Here is a 19,548-nt window from a genome sequence, read left to right as displayed (position 1 = left end):
TTCTGCTATTACCTGCTTTCATTTCTATGACTCAAGACTGAAGATCAAGGTGTCCTATCCTTCAATTTTCAAAAGAATACCAAGACCAGATTCCCATTAAGGACTTACTAAACTTTGCTACTTACAACCATTACACTGGACCCCATTCCTTTCTAGTGCAGAAAACATTCTATGGGGGACATAGAGAAGGAAAAGGAAATTGTCCCAAGTTATGAGAGAGTGCTAAGGCTTGTGTCACTTGTCCCCCACCCAAATGCAAGTGAAGGAGTCTACTAGAGAAACTCATAGTGGCTGGGAGTGCCAAACCAGTGGGAGAATGAAATTCATGCTCCCCAGTAGCTACTTTCTGCCCTCTTCTGCCATACGTGAGTTTATGCTAATAAACTTCAGGTAGCTTGAAGTAGGGCCTGGGCATGCCACAAGGACAGAGCGTGTGATTAGAGGGTTGGAATTTTCAGTCCCACGCCCTGCCCTCTGTGGAAAGGAGGGCACTCGAGATTGAGTCCATCATTATCTAATCAATCATGCTTCAACAATGAAACTTCCGTAATAACCCGAACAGCAAGGCTTGGAGAACTTCCTGGTTTTGAACATATCAGTGTCCTGGGGTGAAATACGCCTCAACTCTATAGGGACAGAAACTCCTGTACTCAGGACTACTCCCAATCTTGCCCATGTACCCATTCTCCTGGCTGGTCATTCCTATCCTTTTTAATAAAACATTAATCTTTAAGCATAGTTCTTTTGTGAGTTCTGTGAGTCATTTCAGAGAACTCTCAAAACCGAGGGGGTCAGTCATGGGAAATCCCTAATTCATGGATGGCCATGCAGAAGTAGGTGGCCTGGGGACTCCACTTAGTGCTGGTATCTGAAGTTAGGACAGTCCTGAGGAACTGAGCCCTTTAATTTCTGGGTTCAGATGCTAACTGCGGGTAGTTAGCATTAGTGTTGAATTTAATTGCAGGACACCCAGCTGGTGTCAGAGAAAGGGGTTGGAATGTAGGCTACAGGTTTTGATGGTCATCAGGTATTAGAGAAATCACCATAGCTAAGGTAATAAAGGCTCCTTTGTCCCTCACTATCTCCTCCTATAATCCCCCCCTCCGAACAAAAGACCAGATGCTCCAGCCAGGGGGAGGGATGAATGTCATAGTTTAAACCTGACCAGCCATTACTGCACAAAGGAGTCAGGAGAAAGCTCTGGGACCTGTCCAAGAAGTTGTCACAGGAGCTTTAACAGAACCCAGCTGAAGACCGTGGTGGCAGGAAATGAACACTGGTTCACCATCAGGACCGGACTTTTCAGTGTGCACGTGACTATAATATGCAGCCAGCAATATTAAATGCATTTGATTATTATAATCACAAGGCTTTCTAACTACCAAAGGCATACATCATACCTACCTCCAAGGGATCTGAGGATCAAGGTGACTGGCGTAAATCCCAGGCCTCCAGCCCCAGCTCAAGACAACTCTGGAGGACCAGCCCAGCTTCAGAGCACCGTGTGGCACCGTGTGCTGAGGCCCTGCTTGCACCCACACCCCAACTTCTCCCTCTGCTCCTGCTCCTTCCTGCCCTCCCTCCTAGATGGCTGCTAATTGGTGCTGATCTCGAGCACTCCCCCACCAGCTTCCTGTCCCCAAGTCCCCACCTCAGGGTCTATTTCCCCTGAAAGCCACCCTATGACACACTGTCTTTGTTTTTTCACCTTCCATTTAAAAGCCAACTTCCTGGGGTGCCTGGGTGGCACAGCGGTTAAGCGTCTGCCTTTGGCTCAGGGCGTGATCCCGGCGTTATGGGATCGAGCCCCACATCAGGCTCCTCCGCTATGAGCCTGCTTCTTCCTCTCCCATTCCCCCTGCCTGTGTTCCCTCTCTCGCTGGCTGTCTCTATCTCTGTCAAATAAATAAATAAAATCTTAAAAAAAACAAAATAAAAATAAAAGCCAACTTCCTCAGAGTCTCCTCGCTTATGATGTGCGTGGCATGTACGGAGTGAATTTAGTGAATTTCCCTCGTGCCACTATCCTTGCTTTTAACGACACGTGTATTCATCTGGTTGAATTATCAGTGCCAAGCCAAAACCCGCACGAGGTGAAGGTGCCCTGGTTTATTCACCATCACATCTGTAGGGCGCTGCACAGAGCAGAGTATAGACAGCATATTCAACATATAATTAAGGAATGGACTTGTCAATAAAAGACGTTAAATCATGCTAAGCAGATGATTCCCGAAGATTGAGCTTTTTGGTCCATATTCCTTTCTATCCACCCATTCATTCAACCACTGAACACCTACCGTGTACAATGTGGTGTGCTGGGTATTATGGGTCAGGTAGCAATAACTTGGCTTCTGCTGTGTGATTTTTGAAGCCAGCTGCTACTCTGCACCTTGCTGTTTTGGTCTGCGGTGGTGTTAGACAAATCGGTCATTGGCATTCAGCTCTTTTCTCCAATGGGTCTCTCAGGGCCACAAGGGCAGGGACATTCAAAGTCCTAGCTCACAGCAGGTGCAAGAGGCAGAATAGTGGTGCCCCAAAGATGTCCACACCCTAATCTCTGGAGCACGTATGTTACGCTTCATGGCCAAAGATCCTTTGCAGGTGTAATTAAGGTTGCTAATCACCTGACCTTAAAATAGATGATTCTGAATTATCCGGGTGGTTCCAATGTAATCAGATGGGCCCTGGGGCCCTGGCCCTTAAAAGTGGAAGAGGAAAGAGGAAGAGTCAGTTAATTAGATGCGGCCACAGAAGAGGCACGAGGAATGAGGTCAAAGGACAGTCAGGGAGTTTTGAAGTGTGAGAAGGACTCAACCCACCCTTACCAGCTATGAGACGCAAGTGATTCTGTGCAAGGGACCCGAAGAGGTTTCTAGGGGCTAAGGGTGATCCCAAGTGACAGCCAACAGAAACAAGGACATCAGATCCACGTCTGCCAAGAGCCTGAGCGAGCAGGGAAGCAGCTTCTGCCCCAGAGCCTCCAGGAGGCAGTGCACCCCGACACCTGACAGCTTCATTTTGGTCTCTGTGAAATGTAAAGCAGAGACCACAGCTGAGCCCACCAGATTTCTAAACCTGCAAACCCTGAGATAATCAATGGGTAGTTTTTTTTTTCTTTTGAGTTGCTAAGTTTTTGGTAATTTGTCCTGGCGGCCAGAGAGAAAAAAAGACAGTAGGCATCCAATAGATATTTCTGACTTTAGATTTAAACCTGGGTATTCCCAAATTAAAAGGCAGCAGACCCTGAGTATTTATAGAGAGAACATTCTCAGTTCCAACTCTTAGTAAACAATGCGGAATGTCCATGGCATGTTAAAATGCATGATTTGTGGAGGGAGATGTTTAGGTTGTGAGCGCTGCAAGGCATGTGTGCAGAAATGCGAGCCTGCCTGAGCAGCCGGGCCTCCTGCTCCAAAGTCTGCATCAGTCAAGGTCCTCCAGAGAAGCAGAACTGATGGGAGAGACATACGGAGAGACAGATTTAAGATAGGAGCAGGCTCCTGCAATCGTGGGGACTAGAAGTCCAGAACCTGCAGGCCAGCTCAAGTCTGAAGGCAGCCTGGAGGCAGACTCCCTTCTTCCTGCAGAAAACTCAGGCTTTTCCTCTGAAGGTTTTCAATGGGTTGGGCGAGGCCTACTCACACTACGGAGGGAGATCTGTTTTACTCAAATACTATGGATTTCAGTGTTAATCACATCTAAGAAATACCCTCACAGCCACATCTAGCCTGGTGTTTGACCACACGACGGGGCACCATGGCCCAGCCAAACTGACATGTAACGATCGTCAGTCTACCCCTTGTCAATGGCATCCACACACATCTCCTTAAACTGCACTTCATCTCCAAATAAAGGTGACAGCAAGGTCATACTTCCACCTAACAAGATGCGTCTATCCCGTATAAGACCAAAAACACTAATGCCTCCCCTAGAAGAGGATGCAAAGACCCTGGGGGATGTCCGCTCTTTTCTTCGCTATTCCGTAAATGTCACACTATGATGTTAACTCAGTGCATCTTAGGTCGAATGATGAGCGGATAAGAGAGGGACGAAAACAAAGGTAACTGCTGTGTGTAGGTGTGTACAATGTCTATATCCATGTATGCATTTGCTGTATGCACGTGCACGCACACACTCGTGCCCAACCCACCGCCTGGCCCCTGCCTCTCCTGCAGGGGTGGGACTGCATGAGAAGAAGGGATCACTTAGGTAACCCTAACGCATGAGCACTGACACCCGGTGAGGTAATTATTACACCAGTTTCTACAGCTGCAGGAATGAGTTTCCAATGGCACGTGAGAATGGCAGGTTCACAGGAAGTGTCGGAAAATAATCCGGGGGACGACTCAGGAAGCATTCATTTTCTTAATGATCATGCATGTTGCCGACATGGCCAAGGCCACACAGAACTGGCAGCACGGTGTGATGACAGTGACAAAAGCAGGGAACTGTGTACTCACTAGTGCAATTTAGGGTCAGAGGATGCCTGGTTCTCCTCTTCCAGAGGGACACGCCCTTCCCTTGGTGCTGATCGGTAGGCTTTACCGACAAGTGTCTTTCTCTCCTCTCTCCCGTTCAGAACGAATGGCTAAAGCCTCAGAATGCGAGGTGCTTCCTGACTTGACTCTGTTTCCATTTCTCAGCAAGGGCCCGTTCTGTATCAAATCTATAAAGGAGCCAGAGAAGACGAGGCACTTGTGCTGCCTCTCTGGGGAAAAATACTGTTCTCCAGTAGCACTCAACAGCATACAGAATGTGCAGAAGGGAGGAAAACCTAAAAAACCTATATTCTGAACTCCCCCGTCAGGGTCTTCTGTGGTCTGGCCTCTGCTCTCCGGCTCCCTCTGTCCTGCATGCTTTGCACTGTAAGCAGTGGGGAGAACCTATGACCCAGGGCCTGGAGGAGGCTATTCTCAAAGGACATGAACCCAAGAAATTGTTTCCATGCTGAATGTCCACTAAGAGATAATCCAATGCACACAGTGAAACATGATGTACCATTAGAAAGAATAAGCAGGAGCTGTGTATTTATCTAGAAAGACCACTAGGATATGTTATCAACTAAAAAAAGCAAATCAACCAACATATGTTGTGTGTTTTCATTTTTTTTAAAGGAGAAGCTGACACATACAGAGGCACCCGCTAGGAGAAAAAACAGAAGAGGCTGTGCCATTAGCCCAGACTGAGTGCCACATCTGTGCTGCTCTGGAAGGACTTTGTCCCCACTTCCTTGAACTCTGTTCTTTCTGCTGGCAGCATCACTGAAGGGACACAGCACATTTTCTCCTGCCTCAGGGCCTTTGCACTGGCTGTGCCTTCTTGGAATGCACACAACTTCTTTCCTATTCAGTAAAGACTCCACTCTGAGCAAATACAGAAGCTAAGTAATAAGAAGCAGGAAGCAAGATGGGAACTTCTCAGTACAGACCAGATCCCACAATACCTCTCAGTGATGAGAATCATGTCACGCCAGCAAAAAGTGGTGCCTCTGGCCCCTAAGTGGGGCCTCTGGACCCTCCATTTCTTTAGAGAGAAAACTAAAATTAGAATCAGATGGATACCATTTATCTTATACTTCTCTTTAGGGAGAACAAGAGTATGGAGACAGCTGTTCTCAACCCATGCATCTGCCACGTGTATAACATCATGTACGGTCCTTTGGTGTGTAATACGCAACTCTGACAATTACAGTCACACTCTGGGGCCCAGAATCAGCTAACGATCGGGGGACCTCTTCTGATGAGGAGGTTCTTTGTGGCCTGTGTGTTTCCTCCTCTGTAATGGCCTTAAAGTCGGCAGCTAAGTAGGCAGACGCTCACATGTGAATGCCTCGCTTGAGCAGGTGGCGAAGCATGTGGGGATTTAAATGAATAGGTGGGGAAACAGTATATCTGAAGGCCCACTGCCAACCTGGCTCCTTGTTTCTGCTGCAGCCTTAGCTGGAACTGCATAGAGCAGATGGCTGGTCACAGCCCTGGTGGCCATGGACATCCCGCCATGACCTACCATGGCATTACACACGTTCATCAGCAAGCTCTTCTCCGCAGCTGTTGCCTTTGGATGTGTCCTAACATGAGTAGTTCAGATTGTCCCTGCAGAGGGTCAAACCTGGAGTCCCCAAGAGAAAAGTGAGCCTCACAGCCCAGGCACCATATTCTACATAGAAAAAATTATCAGAGGAAATCTCCAAGCCTCGCCTTTCTGCAAGCTTATTTCCATGCACATGTTCACAAGGTCCATGGCAGACCAGATGATTCCTGACCTTGCTGCTGCTGAGCTTGCAACAAAACCCTGGCCTGTGGCCCTTGAGGACATTTCTCTGTAGCTGCTTTTCTTTAGGCGTGCCTAAGCAAAACTATCCATTAGCTTCTGTGTCCTTTTTGAGATGAATTGCATTAAAACTAATGAAGCGATAGCAATGATTAAGAGCTTTGAAGGACAGAAAAGTAGCCCCTGACGTCCAGGAGCTGGCTGGGAACTCCCAGGTGGGCCTGGGTGCTCTCTTGTTGAGAGTAAACAATTTCACAAAATACCGGCATCAGACCAGATCGCTCTGTGGTTGAGACGGATCGAGATAAAACACACCCACTCCATCATGTCTGAACACAGGCAATAGCATGAATGTTGTCCAAATAAACCACAACGTGACTAAACATCCACTGTCCTGACTACTGTGAGTAGTTGCAGATCTTATTTTTAATAATAATTTTTTATTATGTTATGTTAGTCACCATACAGTATATCCTTAGTTTTTGATGTAATGTTCCATGATTCATTATTTGCATATAACACCCAATGCACCATGCAATACTTGCCCTCCTTAATACCCATCACCGGCCTATCCCAGTCCCCCACCCCCCTCCCCTCTGAAGCCCTCAGTTTGTTTTCCAGAGTCCACAGTCTCTGCAGATCTTTACTAAGCTTTAGCCTGGCTCCATCCCTCCCCCCCTTGCATTTAAGATTCATTAAGATGCCTGATCAAGAAACTGCCCCCATTCCTGACAGCATCCAATCTAGAGCCAAGCTCAGCTTTCCTGATCCTTCACCCAAATCACCTAATACAGACCCAGCCATATAATACATCCTTTCCAGCACCTTCTTATGGAGACACCCCACTGGCACCCCATGGTGTGTGTTCTCCCTTATGTCAAGAATAAACCCAACGTGTCCCACTGCCTGTGTGGCTGGTGTGCTATGGCTGCAGGACTTCCACAGAAAGGACGTGGGGGTGCAGAGGTTTGGGAATCCAGCTCCGATGCCTGACTGACTCCCTGGCACATGGCAGGAACTCAGCAAATGTTTGTTAAATGAATGAAAGACCTAAGCAATGGCTTTGACCATACAAATAATAGGGGGAGGTGAAAAAATATATATAAAATAGCATATGGTCTTCAAAATCCTGTGGGGAGAAATAAGAGTCTGGGTTCTGAAATTAGACAAATTAGAAATTCAGCAAAGAAATATATAAAAGGAACTAAATAAAATCCTAGAACTGAAGAGCACACTAACTAAAATGAGAACTTCAGTGCATGGACTTCATACACACTGGAGACAGCTGGAGAAAGAGTCAGTAATGGTGAAATAGATTTAAAAACAGGCAATCTGGGGGCACCTGGGTGATACAGTCAGTTAAGCACCCAACTCTTGGTTTCAGCTCAGGTCATGATCTCAGGGTCATGAGATTGAGTCCTGCATCAGGCTCAGCATGGAGTCTAAGATTCTCTCTCTCCCCCTCTCCCTCTGTCCTTCCTCCACACCCTCCCAAATAAATAAATAAATCTTTAAAAAAAAAAACAAAAAACTAAGCAATGTGATGACAGAGGGAAAAGACTGAAGAAAAATGATGTAAGTATCAGAAATCTTAGTCCTGGGCCAATACCAAGTGGACTAACATGTGTGTCCTAGAGAGAATAAAATAACAACAGAAAATCAAGTGAAAAAATAATGGATGAAACCTTCTCAGGTTTAAAAGTCCAGATTTAAAGATCTCAGGTTTAAAGCAATTCCTCAACCCAAATCAACATAAATACAAAGGAAACAGCATATAGGTACATCCCAAACTCTGAAATCCCATGAGAAAGAAAATCCTAAAAGTGGCCAGAGAAAAAGGACCTATCAAGTGTAGGGGTGGTAACCCTGAATTGACACTAATTCTTAGAGAACCAAAACATTACCCTGGTCCTCCAATCAGGGGCTTCTACAGGCCAAGGGGCAATGCATATTGTCTTAGGTTCCATTTACAGTGGACCTAGTGAGTCTTCAAATCCATCCTGTGGTTATTTCCCCAGTTCCAGAACATCACAGTCGATAGGAGCAGAATGCCCACATGGTTCTCAAACTGTTGAGTGAGGGCTATTATAATAGGAAAGGCCAAGTGGAAGCCAGGAGAGCATAGTAAACCAAAAACCAAATGGCATTCCTGGAAGGACTGCAGAGATTAGCGCACTGGGGAAATGGGTGGTGGTGGCGGTGGAGATGGAACATAGCAGGAGGGTCCCATCAAGGAGCACTGGACTCCACCAGCTCAGCGTGGGGGCTGGAGGGATCCTTCTGGGTTTCTAACAGGCAGCCTTTCAAATTATAGGCCATGAGAAGCAGAATCTAAGCAAATCTCTGAGCCCCAGGGGCAGACACAATCCACCCAGTGCCCTGGGGCTGCTGCAAGACCACCACTTGCTCTGCTGGCTGGCTCTCTTGCCTCCCTGCGCCCCTCCTCTTAAGTCAGACACAAAAAAGAGACTTTTGAGTGTCAGAATCAGACAATAGTCATGTTTATCATAAACTGCAGTTATTGTTGTTGTAATACTTTTCCTCTGTTCAAAATCTTCCCATGGTGTCTCATCATCATTGAAATAAAGTTCAAAGTCTGACTATGGAGCTAGCCCCTGCCTAACTCTCTTGGCTTCATTGTGTACCCTGCGCTCCAAACACATAGGCCTGCTTGGGTCCTCAAACGTGACCAGTTTCTACCTCGAGCCTTTGCACTTGCTATTCCATTTGCCTGGAATGCTCTCTTCAAGCATACACACACCTTATTTCCTCCCTTTGTTCTGTTCTCTGCTGGGCATTATGTTGCATACCTACATGCCTGCCATTATCTCCATGGAAATGTATACACCACGACGGTAAACTAGTTCTGTCTTGTTCACCCAGTATGCAGTATCTAGAACAGTCCTGGATGCTAGCAGGAGCTCAGTGGGTACTGTTGACTGGCCGAGTGGACAGATATGACAAGGGGCAGCCAGAAGACCAAAGGGGGCAGCTAGGCAGTGACCCCATGGCCAGGGACCAGATGGGAATGCAATCATCTCAGTGGGGGCCAGTGTGGAGGGTGACAGCTAACGGAAGACTCAGAGCACTGATGCCACTGATGCCAGCACCCACAGAAGGCCGTGGGGGAGGAAGGATCTTAAATCAACCGAGAAACCCCGAAATAGCCAAGATTACCCCAAAAAGGCAAAAATAACTTTTCAGCTGCTGGGTAGAAGGGAGCCTCCAAAAAGAAGGAGGAGGAAGAAGCAAGTAAGGAAAAGAGAAAAATATACTTTCTTTTCCTTGGAGCAGTGCCAACCTTCCCAAGAAACATTTTTAAAAATGCTATTTGTATTTGTCATTCTCCCTCCACTGGGCACTGGCCTCCTGGCTCTGGGACCCCAGATGTTCCCCAGGCTTGCACATAGTCACTGATCCTCAAATGCCATTCCTCCCCCAGACCTGTTCTACCCCAACCTAAAGGATTATGCTTTATGAATCCCTATAATAGTTCCTCAAATCAAAGAAGGCTCCTCAGTTCCTCAGAGGTGTTTATTTCAGGCCGAATTAATTCCCAGGAGTTGCTGATGATACTGTCCCTTATCCATTTCGCTGGGATGTCTCCAACGGCAAATGAGAAACCCTGACCCACACTGTTTAGACAGAAAGGCAACCAAGTAATTGGTCTTCTCATTCAACTATAAATTCAGAGGTGGGGGATTCCAGATACAGTACATTAGCAGCAAAAATCCACTTTTCCAGTTTTCTTGGCTCTACCTTCCTCTATGTATCGGTTTTATCCTCAGGACAATACCAAAATGGCTGCCTCAGTTCAAGGTGCCACCTCCAGATAGGGTCAAGAATGAGAAGAAATGAGCCTCTCTTGCAGAGTCACCTATTACGAATATGGAAATCTTCTCCAGAAGATCTCTTCTCACCGTTCATCAGCCAAAACTGGGTATCATGCCCATCCTGAAACCAATTACCTTCAAAGGGAATAGGCTGCTCATGAGTTCTTCAGGCCAGAGTTCACATCCACTGGTTTAGACAGATGAGGATCCACCAGCTGCAGCCAGTGTAGTGAGCGTGAGCTCCCCTCAAACACAAGACTCCCCGAAAGATCTCTGTTATCACTGAGTGCGCTAGTGTTCTAGGCCTGCCATAACAAAGCACCACTAACTGCGTGGCTTAAAACAACAGAGATATATTCTATCAGAGTTTGGGAGGCCCGAAGTCTGAACTCAAGGTGTTGGTAGGGCTGTTCTTCCTCTGAAGACTCTAGGAGAGTGAACTTCCTTGCCTCTTCTAGCTTCCCTTCACCTGTGGCAGCATCACTCTGGTCTCTGCCTGTCTCCACATGACCATGTTCCCTCTGTGTCTGTGTCCAGATTTCCCCTTTTTATAAGGACATGAGTCACACTAAAGGCCACTTTACTTCAATAAAATCTCATCTAAACAAATTGCATCCGCAAGCACCCTCTTTCTAAATAAGGTCACATTCTAAGACACTGAGGGTCAGGACTTCAGTATATGAATTTTGGGGGCACACAATGCAACACTTAACCCTGAGAGATGAGACGAGGGAGACTGAAACCGGAGTTGGCAACAAATTACAGCTGCTTAGTTTGTCTTCCCATTTTACAAATTCCTTGTTAACCCCAAAGAATCTTCAGCTGGTAGAATATCAGGCTCATTTAAGAAGTGAACTGCAAATGCTTAGGCGGAATACAAGACACTCTACCTGGAAGGAGCCACCACCCACCATTGGCATTACAGGCATGGAGGGTCTTCTACGGGCTGACAGTTGCCCATCCCCCCACGTTTCCATTCTTACTTTCCCTTTCTTCTTCCCATCTTCAGTTTCTGCACGCAAACATTCCCATGAAAACTGCAGATATGTTTGACAGCTGTGCTTCAGAGGGGAAGGGTGAGGGACAGGAGTGTGGGCATACGTGTGGGATAAACTGGAGTGGGGGCTGGTGGACACTAAAGTCATGAAAATGTGTCAACTGGTGTTTTTGAATCAGGGACACCTCATATTCTATCACAGCCCTAATTTGTCTTGTTTGGTGGGGGGCGTCATAGACGGGAATGCAGGAACGAGGATGATAACTGTAACAACAGTATTAACATCAACCACAACAGTGGCCGCCATTGCTCTGCATCAACCGGAAGTCAGGAATTATGCTGAGCGCTTCAGTCACGGCCCATGTCAGTCTTACAACAATCCCACGAGAGAGGTATGATTGCTGTTTCTGGTCTACAGAGGCCTGGTGAGAGATTGTCCCCGGTAATGCAGCTCGGAAGGGGTGGAGCCCTCGCAGGGTGAGTCTGGAGCCTGACTGGCAACCAGAGTTAACATCACTCTCATTCATTTACATCACGTATGACGTAAGGCCTCAGTAAGTGTGGTCGTGAAGCCAAGGTCGTGCAATTATCAAAACCTAGTTTTCAATAGAAGCCAGTCTGCTGCCTGACTTATGGTTGCTGACTCCTCCTTAGCCCCTTATAACCTCTCGTCTGAGCCTCGTTGCTTCCGGTCCAGTGCTCTGAGAGGGGCTGCAAGGAAAATACACAAGACCATCCAGGGTGCGATTTTCCAGAACAGCAGTTCTTGACCTTCTTTGCATCATGGATCCCTCTGAGGATATCAGGAAGACCAGTGTTTCCTCTCAGAAAAAAACATATTTTTGCACATGATATCAAGGGGTCCCAGAACCCTCATGGGATCAGCCACAGCCTACAGGAGCCCATGAGTCAAAGCTTGATTTAGAAGCTCCTGAATTAAAATATCAGGGAAAACAACATTGCACTAAGACCCACTCTGCTATCTTGGCAGTTTAGGGAACAAAAACATTTCAATTTACTAATGCTACATATTCAAACTCTCCTTCCCCTTCCTCTGTAAGAACAAAACAGACAAAACAAGCCTTCATCTTGTTCTCAGAGGAAAGGGCGTCCTGTCAGTGTGACCATGAGGAGACCAGGAAGCATTCTGTGGGACTGGTTAAGGCCATCACAACTTCATGGAAGGGCAGCTTGGGGCCACGCTCCTCCCTTCTAGGCGTCTCACAGAGTAATCGCCAGGACTAGAGGAGATTTTTACTTAGGTAACTAGGTGTACGGTAAAGATCTGTGGGTCTCAGGGACAGAGTGTGAAAGCAGAAAGTCACAGAGATTGAATGGAATATCCAGGGGTAGATATGGATTCTCGGAGGTGGGGGCAGATTAGTGAACGCCATCTCCAACATCTCCTCCCTGGCAATGGCAGGACTTGGGTGTCCTGAGGTCCCATCACATCACCCAGGTCTGTCCAGAAATGGTCAGGCTCCTGGAGACTGACCAGAGCTGACTTGAACTGATGGGTGCACATGCAGTGAAAGGCCCGTGTGCCTGAATCCTGTCAGCGAGGGCTGCGGCATTGTCACCAGAAGGTAGAGCCTGGTCCCTCTGTCTTTTCTGCCAAAGCCCTTAACGACATCAGAGTTTCCAAAGTCGCCCCTCCCACGGATCAGCATCACATGGACAGTGAATATACCTTCCCCTGGATCTTGGAAGTCATCTTTCCTCTTCCTTCTTCCTAGCCTATGACCTTATAATTTTCTTCTTCAGAGTGATTTTCTGGAAATGTCCCAGCACACACCACCATTGGTGTCTATGTTTTCTCTTTCTCTCCAAACAACAGGATCACCTACTATTTGCATGTGCTGGAATACATGTGCTGAGTGCTTTCTGTGTTATGGTATATCTTTACAGATGTTATCCCATTTAATTTTCATAACAACCCCCCGGGGATGGTGTGATTCTTCCTATTTTACAGGCTCAGAGAAGTAAAGCAATTTGTCCAAGATCACTAATGAGAAGAGGAGAACCAGAAGAAGAAGCAGACTGCTTTGGGTGCAATGCCAGAGGTGTCTCCACCTGACCCTGGGCTCCCTATTGATTACACCGTGCTTCACCCCTCCACGTCCACCTCACACAGTCTTTGAGGACTTCAGTAATTTTGACCCAGAACGTAGGGTTCCCTGTTTTTCCACAACAGGGTTTTCATTTAGGGGCTACTGCTTGAAGGTAGTCAAAATAGTGAGTACCACCGCAGGGTAGACTTGCTACCAGTTTTATGTAATAAATTCCAACAATACTGAGAAATTCTTTAGTGTCTAAAAGATTGTAGTTAACTGTTTGGGGAAAAGGGGAAGGAAACTTTGTCCCTTCTTTAGGGATCCCAGGCAATGGTTTTCCCAGGGGTTGGATAGTGGTGTCCCTGTTAGGCTCTCATTCCTGTCCTGCTACAGTTTGGATGGGTAGTTGTAGTTCATTTGGGATGGTTTTTCTGTGTCTGTATGGAATGCAGTGTGTGTGTGTGTGTGTGCGTGTGCGTGCGTGTGTGTGCGTGCCATTTTTAGGGCCGTATTACAAGATTAAAATAAAGGATGCCTGGCTGGCTCAGTCAGTTGAGCATCTGACTCTTGATTTCAGCTCAGGTCATGATCTCAGGATCGTGAGATCTAGTCCTGCATCAGGCTCTGCGCTCAGCAGGGAGTCTGCTTGAGATTCTCTCTCTGTCTCCCTCTGCCCCCCCCACTCGTGTGCATGCTCTCTCTGTCTCTCAAAAAAAGAGATTAAAATAAAAGATAATGGGATGACGATTCCTTCTCTTCTTGATTCTACCTGGGTTTGGTGGGTGCACACTGTACGGGCATGCGCGGGGGGATGCGGTCGGCGTTTTAGCACATTCTTTCTCTCATCTATAGAAGTAATAACAAAACATTAAAGATCGCCCCTGATGGAAGTCTGGTTAATGTCAGATAAGAAGGGCCCAGAACCTGCCTTGCTGCGGTGCCAGGTATAATCCTGTTCCCCTCACAGGGACATGAAATCAGCAGGCTGTGCTCTGTGCTCCAATGTCCTCCCTATTTTCTTAGTGAAGCAGCTGTACACCAGGCAGCAGATGTCCTGCTGCTACGTGAGCTGCCGCCACGCATCCGTGCTAATCCACTTAATAGTCTGCTCAAATACGCACACAAAAAGCAAAGTCATCTCCCTGTTTGCTGTTGTTATTGTTGTTTTCACGGTATCATTTGAGAAACACACCTATTTACTGTATATCTGTATATCTCCTGTCTTTGTGTGTATATCTCTTTCTTAAATCATTTTTTTTTACTTTTCAGAATTAAATATTATGATTTTAAAGGGTTAAAAGGTTAAAAATACCAAGCACCTGAGGCTGAACTAATTTACAAAAGCACCAAGTGTTATTAAAAACTGGTAAAATTAACTATTACATAAATGCACCTCTCTGCTAATAGACAGTATGGTTTGAGAGAATCTAAAATTGGCCAACTCTAAGAACCATTTCCCTTTGATGCTCCCTTTAAACGTTTACCTGTCTAACTTCCTCCATGTATGGGGTACAACATTCAGACAGAGTTACCAGTAGGTAAACAGCCGTGGGAGTTTTGTTTTCATGTACATATGAATGTATGTATTTTAAGTAGGCTCCGTGCCCAGTGTGTAGCCCAACACGGAGCTTGAACTCATAACCCTGAGATCAAGACCTGAGTTGAGACCAAGAATCAGACGCTTCGCCAACTATGCCACTCAGGGGCCCCACCTTGGGAATTTTTATTTCCTCTATCTGCTCTCTGTTCCCTCTCCCTCACGCACCTGTATCTACCTTCAGGTGCTGTAAGCGTTGAAATCCACTGCATCCTCTAGGGCTGAACTTAAATGCCACCTGTTTTCATCCTGTAGTCTCTGATCCTGTATGCAAATATAAACCACACCCTTGTCTGTGCACCGTGTTCTGTACTTTTTTCCAGTGCATTCTACTAGACAGGCGTTGTACACACCCACCCTGATCATTCCACGAGAAAGAAAGTTCACTAAGGGCAGAGAGACATCTTTGTGGTCCTCCCCCATGCGTCACGACCAGCACAAAGGGTGTGGAGAGAGGAAATATGGGGGATATCAGCTTCTGGATTTTTAAATTCCATCCACTTGTACACATTTTTTCCCCATGAAGCTCCTCTTAATCCCTTCAAAATGACAGTTCTATCCTTCTCTGAAAGGCACGTCTATAGCACATATGATATTATTCTCCACCTTGCATTAATACTAGTAAGCTCTACATTCTTCCTTGTTATCTCCTCTTCCAAAACCTAAGCTCTTTTTACTCATGAGGGTAAAGCCCCTGGATGATATATTTACATCCTTCACAGGGCCTTGTATCTATTAGAGCACACAGATGTACTTGTGGAATGGGAAGATTTTTTGATTTTAAAATACATCCAAGTTATAAAATATAATCAAATTTATAAATCAAATGTATTTGATTAAATATAACCAAATTACAAAGTATATTTCTTTTACTGGGGAAACATGGGTCAATATTGGTTCACATTGGCCCTCAGCTCTTGGGTTTCCTTAATATTTCATCAGTTTATTATTTTGTTAATTACCATTTCAACTTTGGACTCAGATGATATGACAATTTGTCTTTAGATGCTTGCAAATCAGTTCCTCCAGAGCATGAAATTTAGAGGTCAAAGTTATGTATTGGAGATCTACAAAACATATTTTAAAGCACCCCTATTTCAGAACTGTAATTTTTCATGATATGAAAGTATAACAAATAAATTGCTTGATATTTTCATTGTTACATTGGAAATAATGGACTAACTAGAATAAATTCTTAGTGAAATAGGATGGAGACCAGTCTCTGTGCAGCCAGCTTAAATATCTGTTTCTCTCTCTCTCTCTCACACACACACGGCACTTTCACTTTTAAATTCAATCCCCCTAATAAGTGTATGGTAGAGGTCCTTTCCAAACTATTTAATAATACAATTAAAAAAAAAAGAGAAAGGCTGATCAAAGCCTTGTCAGGAAGAAATCACAATTTATCCAGTAGAAAATTATATACTTGGTCAAACACCTAAGTCATTCGCCGTAAACTAGCTGCACAACTATTTGTTAAAAAGCAGCACTCAGTGAAAGTTGGCCCATTTTATGTCCTTTCTTTGGTAGTTCAGTTACCAAAGTACAAACATAATTTCATTATATGTTGCCCTCCCTATAAAATGGGTCAGCAACATGGACCCTAGGCATGGTGCTACATGTTGCCGTCTCATAGTTGTGTTTCTTTGGTAATGAGGTGTTTGGTCGCTTGATTTCATAAGAATCTTTAAAAGGAAACCTATGGCCAAGCCAGCTTGCAAATAATAAAATGCATGGAAACGGACCTCTGAAAGAGCACGTATGAGACCACGCATTAGGCTCTTCTGCAATAAAATCAACAGAGTAGGAATGTGGGTGCTAAAGGCAGAGGCCCACTCCCCTGCTGAGTTGCCCAGAGCCTGTACTCGTGGCCATGGGGCCCAAAGGGGGAGGAGCATGTGTCCCCCAATACCAGGGCACACGGTCAGGCTGTTGCAACTGGCTGGAGTTTCGCCCTCATCTTCACTTGTGTTCCCAGAAGAGCAAAACCTCAAACCTCAGTCGTAGCGAAGCTACGTGTGACCTAGAATGTTTTGTTTTGTTTCTAAAAAGTGTGTACGGAGACAATGGCAAATTGAAGCACAGAAAGACCTATTTAGGTAAAACAAAGCATTCTTCTTCCTTACTTTTGACCGTGAGGTACATGGACTTGCTGACGTCCGCGCCCACATCGTTGCTGACCTTGCACAGGTAGTAGCCGCTGTCTTCCTCCACGACATGCTTGATCAACAAGGACCCGTTGCTCAGGACCTGAATTCGGCCATTGAGGGCAATGGGTTGGAACTGGGGAACCCCAGCACCTGGAGGAGAAGAGAAAGGAGGCCACATGAGCAAATATGGGGAGACAGGGAGCTCGAGTTCACCCAGACTAGTAAAGAGAAGGGAGGGGTATTTCACATCCAGAGGGCTGTCACGGGATTCCCTCCCCCCCATGTGGACATTCCTGTTTGGAGAGAAACACATTTGTTTCAAATGACACTATTTCAAACTCTGGGATAAAGAGTAAGAAACATTACAGGTCGTTTCTACACAAAAAGCCAAATTTGATGAGTGTTAAGTAGATGATAAATTATTCAAAGACATCACTGTGGAAGGAGCACAGGAGTGGATGTCTCTCCTGAGACTAAGTAGAAGCCTTGTGTCCCCAGGGAATTCCTAGGAAGGTAAACAAGGAGTGCCCCAGGGACAGCCCACTGGAAGACTCTGCTTCCGGCACACACCCAAGTCTACAGAGAGAATACAAGTATTGCAGGTTTCCCTTCTAAGCGCAGTCATATTCCAGTCTAGAAACACATGCATGTTCATATCGTTTAATGTTATTTGAATAAATAAGTCAGATCATGCCACTAAGATAGCACGGTATTCAAACACCACTCTCCTCAGAGTATTGCATTCAAGGAGAAAATGCCATGGACGAGATATGCTGTGGTCATAGATGTGATAGGACTCACACGGGAGATCCCTATGGAACTAAATCTTTTAGAAATAATGAAAAGCAGGACTATGGTCTTGGGAGGGTTCTGGGAAGGTGATGGTTTGGATGAACCTGCTACGTTGCATGCCTCTGTGTGAGGGGCATTGGGTGGGACTAGGAGGGTAGGATCCAAGCCCTGAACTGCTGAAAGAACTTCACTATTTTGTGACCTGAGTCTGAGGATTGGGGGAGAAGGCACAGGGGTGAGGACCAATTGCATCATCCCGGAGAAAGCCCACGACACGAGTCAAGCGCGTGCTCTAGAGAGGGCCTGCTGGTCTCTGGGGCCCCAGATGCCGTGTGGGAGCTGAGCACAGGCACGGTCACCTACTCCTCACGCAGGAAACTTCGGGCTTTACATCTGGGGACAGGAGAAGGAAGACACTTCCTCCTGTGGTCTCTGTGCCAAACTGACCCCTTACCGATTGGCATCCCTCAGCCCACAGTGACAGAGACTGCGGCTGTGCCTTCCCTTCTTTCATTTCTGCACCAGGTCTCAGCCCCACCAAAGGGACAAGGGAAATTTATAATGTACCAAGGGGACATTTCACACTGAATAAGAAGAACAAGAAGAATCCCTATGACAGGTGGTTTCTATCAAAACAGAACTGCTACAGGGGACACATGAAAACTTGAACTAAAAATACTGAGTTCCGCTCCGGCTAAGGATAGAGGGAGACACAAAAGAATGTCACTTTCATTCTAACAACAAAAAAGAGAGGTTGTTAATCTACAAAATTATTCTTTTCTTTGAATAATTCAGGAAGTTGAAGGAGGTTGGTAAACTCAGTTGCAAAGAGTTAAAAGCCCTGCAAGGAGATGTGGTTGTATAAATAATTCCATCTTTGGCACAGGATGGGAGTTCAAGGACCTCGGCATAAAAGCAGGTAAGAAGTAAAGAACTGGCAATAAGTATAACTCTACTTCTCTTTTATGCACCAGGGCCAGCATTCAATAAAATATTGAGACACACAAAAAAGCAAAAAAAAGAATCGAAGAAAAAAATATCAACAGAATTTGGCATGGAGCTCTTTCAGACAGGGCCTTTACGGTAATTACGATTAACATCCATGAATAGGTGGGGGTTCAGAAAGAATCCTGAAACTATTAAGCTATATATATAACAGACAAAATGATGAATACAAGAACCACAATATTAGTATGAAGAAATCCTTAAGCTAATCAGCAAGTTAGACACAGCAGAGGAAAAAATTGGTGAATTTGAAGCTAGGTCAATGGAAAATCACCGAAGTTAAAGAAAAAGTGTAAGAGTGAGAAGTACAAAACGGATTGTCCTGGAGTTCTGAAACTATATAAAATGTTCTCATATTGAGAATTAGAGTCTCAAAAGGAGAAGAAAAAAAGGGGCAGAAGAAATAAGATCTGAAATGCAGAAGACTTGAAAACCACTATTAATCAATTTGATTTAACTGACATTTACAAAACTCTGCACCACCCAATAGCAGAAGACATACTGGTTTTGAGGACACATTTGACACTTGCCAAAATAGATGATATTGTTAGTCATAATACAAATGTCAATCGATGCTATGAGAAAAAAATAATACACGTTACGTTCTATTTCCACAGCAAAATTAAATTGAAACCAATTACACAAATACATCTGGAAAAACAGCCAAATGTTTGAAAATTAAACCACACATTTCTCAATAACTCATAAGTCGAAGAAGAAATTACCAGAGTAACTAGAAAAATACATATATTTTGAGTTGAACAAGGATATAAAAACAGCATAACAAAATTTGTGGGGTGCAATAATTAGATGGAAGTTTGTAGCATTTAATTATTGTATTAGAAAAGGA

The 19,548-nt window shown here is 45.3% G+C and overlaps 1 protein-coding gene across 1 annotated transcript in view; it reads right to left on the bottom strand.

The window, feature by feature from the left end:
* The window catches only part of DSCAM (DS cell adhesion molecule), a 619,423-nt gene that overhangs the window by 224,193 nt on the left and 375,682 nt on the right, over positions 1-19,548 (bottom strand). Inside the window, exon 11 of the mRNA XM_040621659.1 lies at positions 16,878-17,051. Within this exon, the coding sequence (XP_040477593.1) occupies positions 16,878-17,051 (174 nt within the window). The remainder of the gene's footprint in view (positions 1-16,877; positions 17,052-19,548) is intronic.

This window comes from Ursus maritimus, unplaced genomic scaffold, assembly GCF_017311325.1.
Source record: "Ursus maritimus isolate PB19 unplaced genomic scaffold, ASM1731132v1 scaffold_4, whole genome shotgun sequence".
NCBI lineage: Eukaryota > Metazoa > Chordata > Mammalia > Carnivora > Ursidae > Ursus > Ursus maritimus.
The sequence above is the reverse complement of the archived record's forward strand: the minus strand, read 5'-3'. Positions and strand labels throughout refer to the sequence as shown.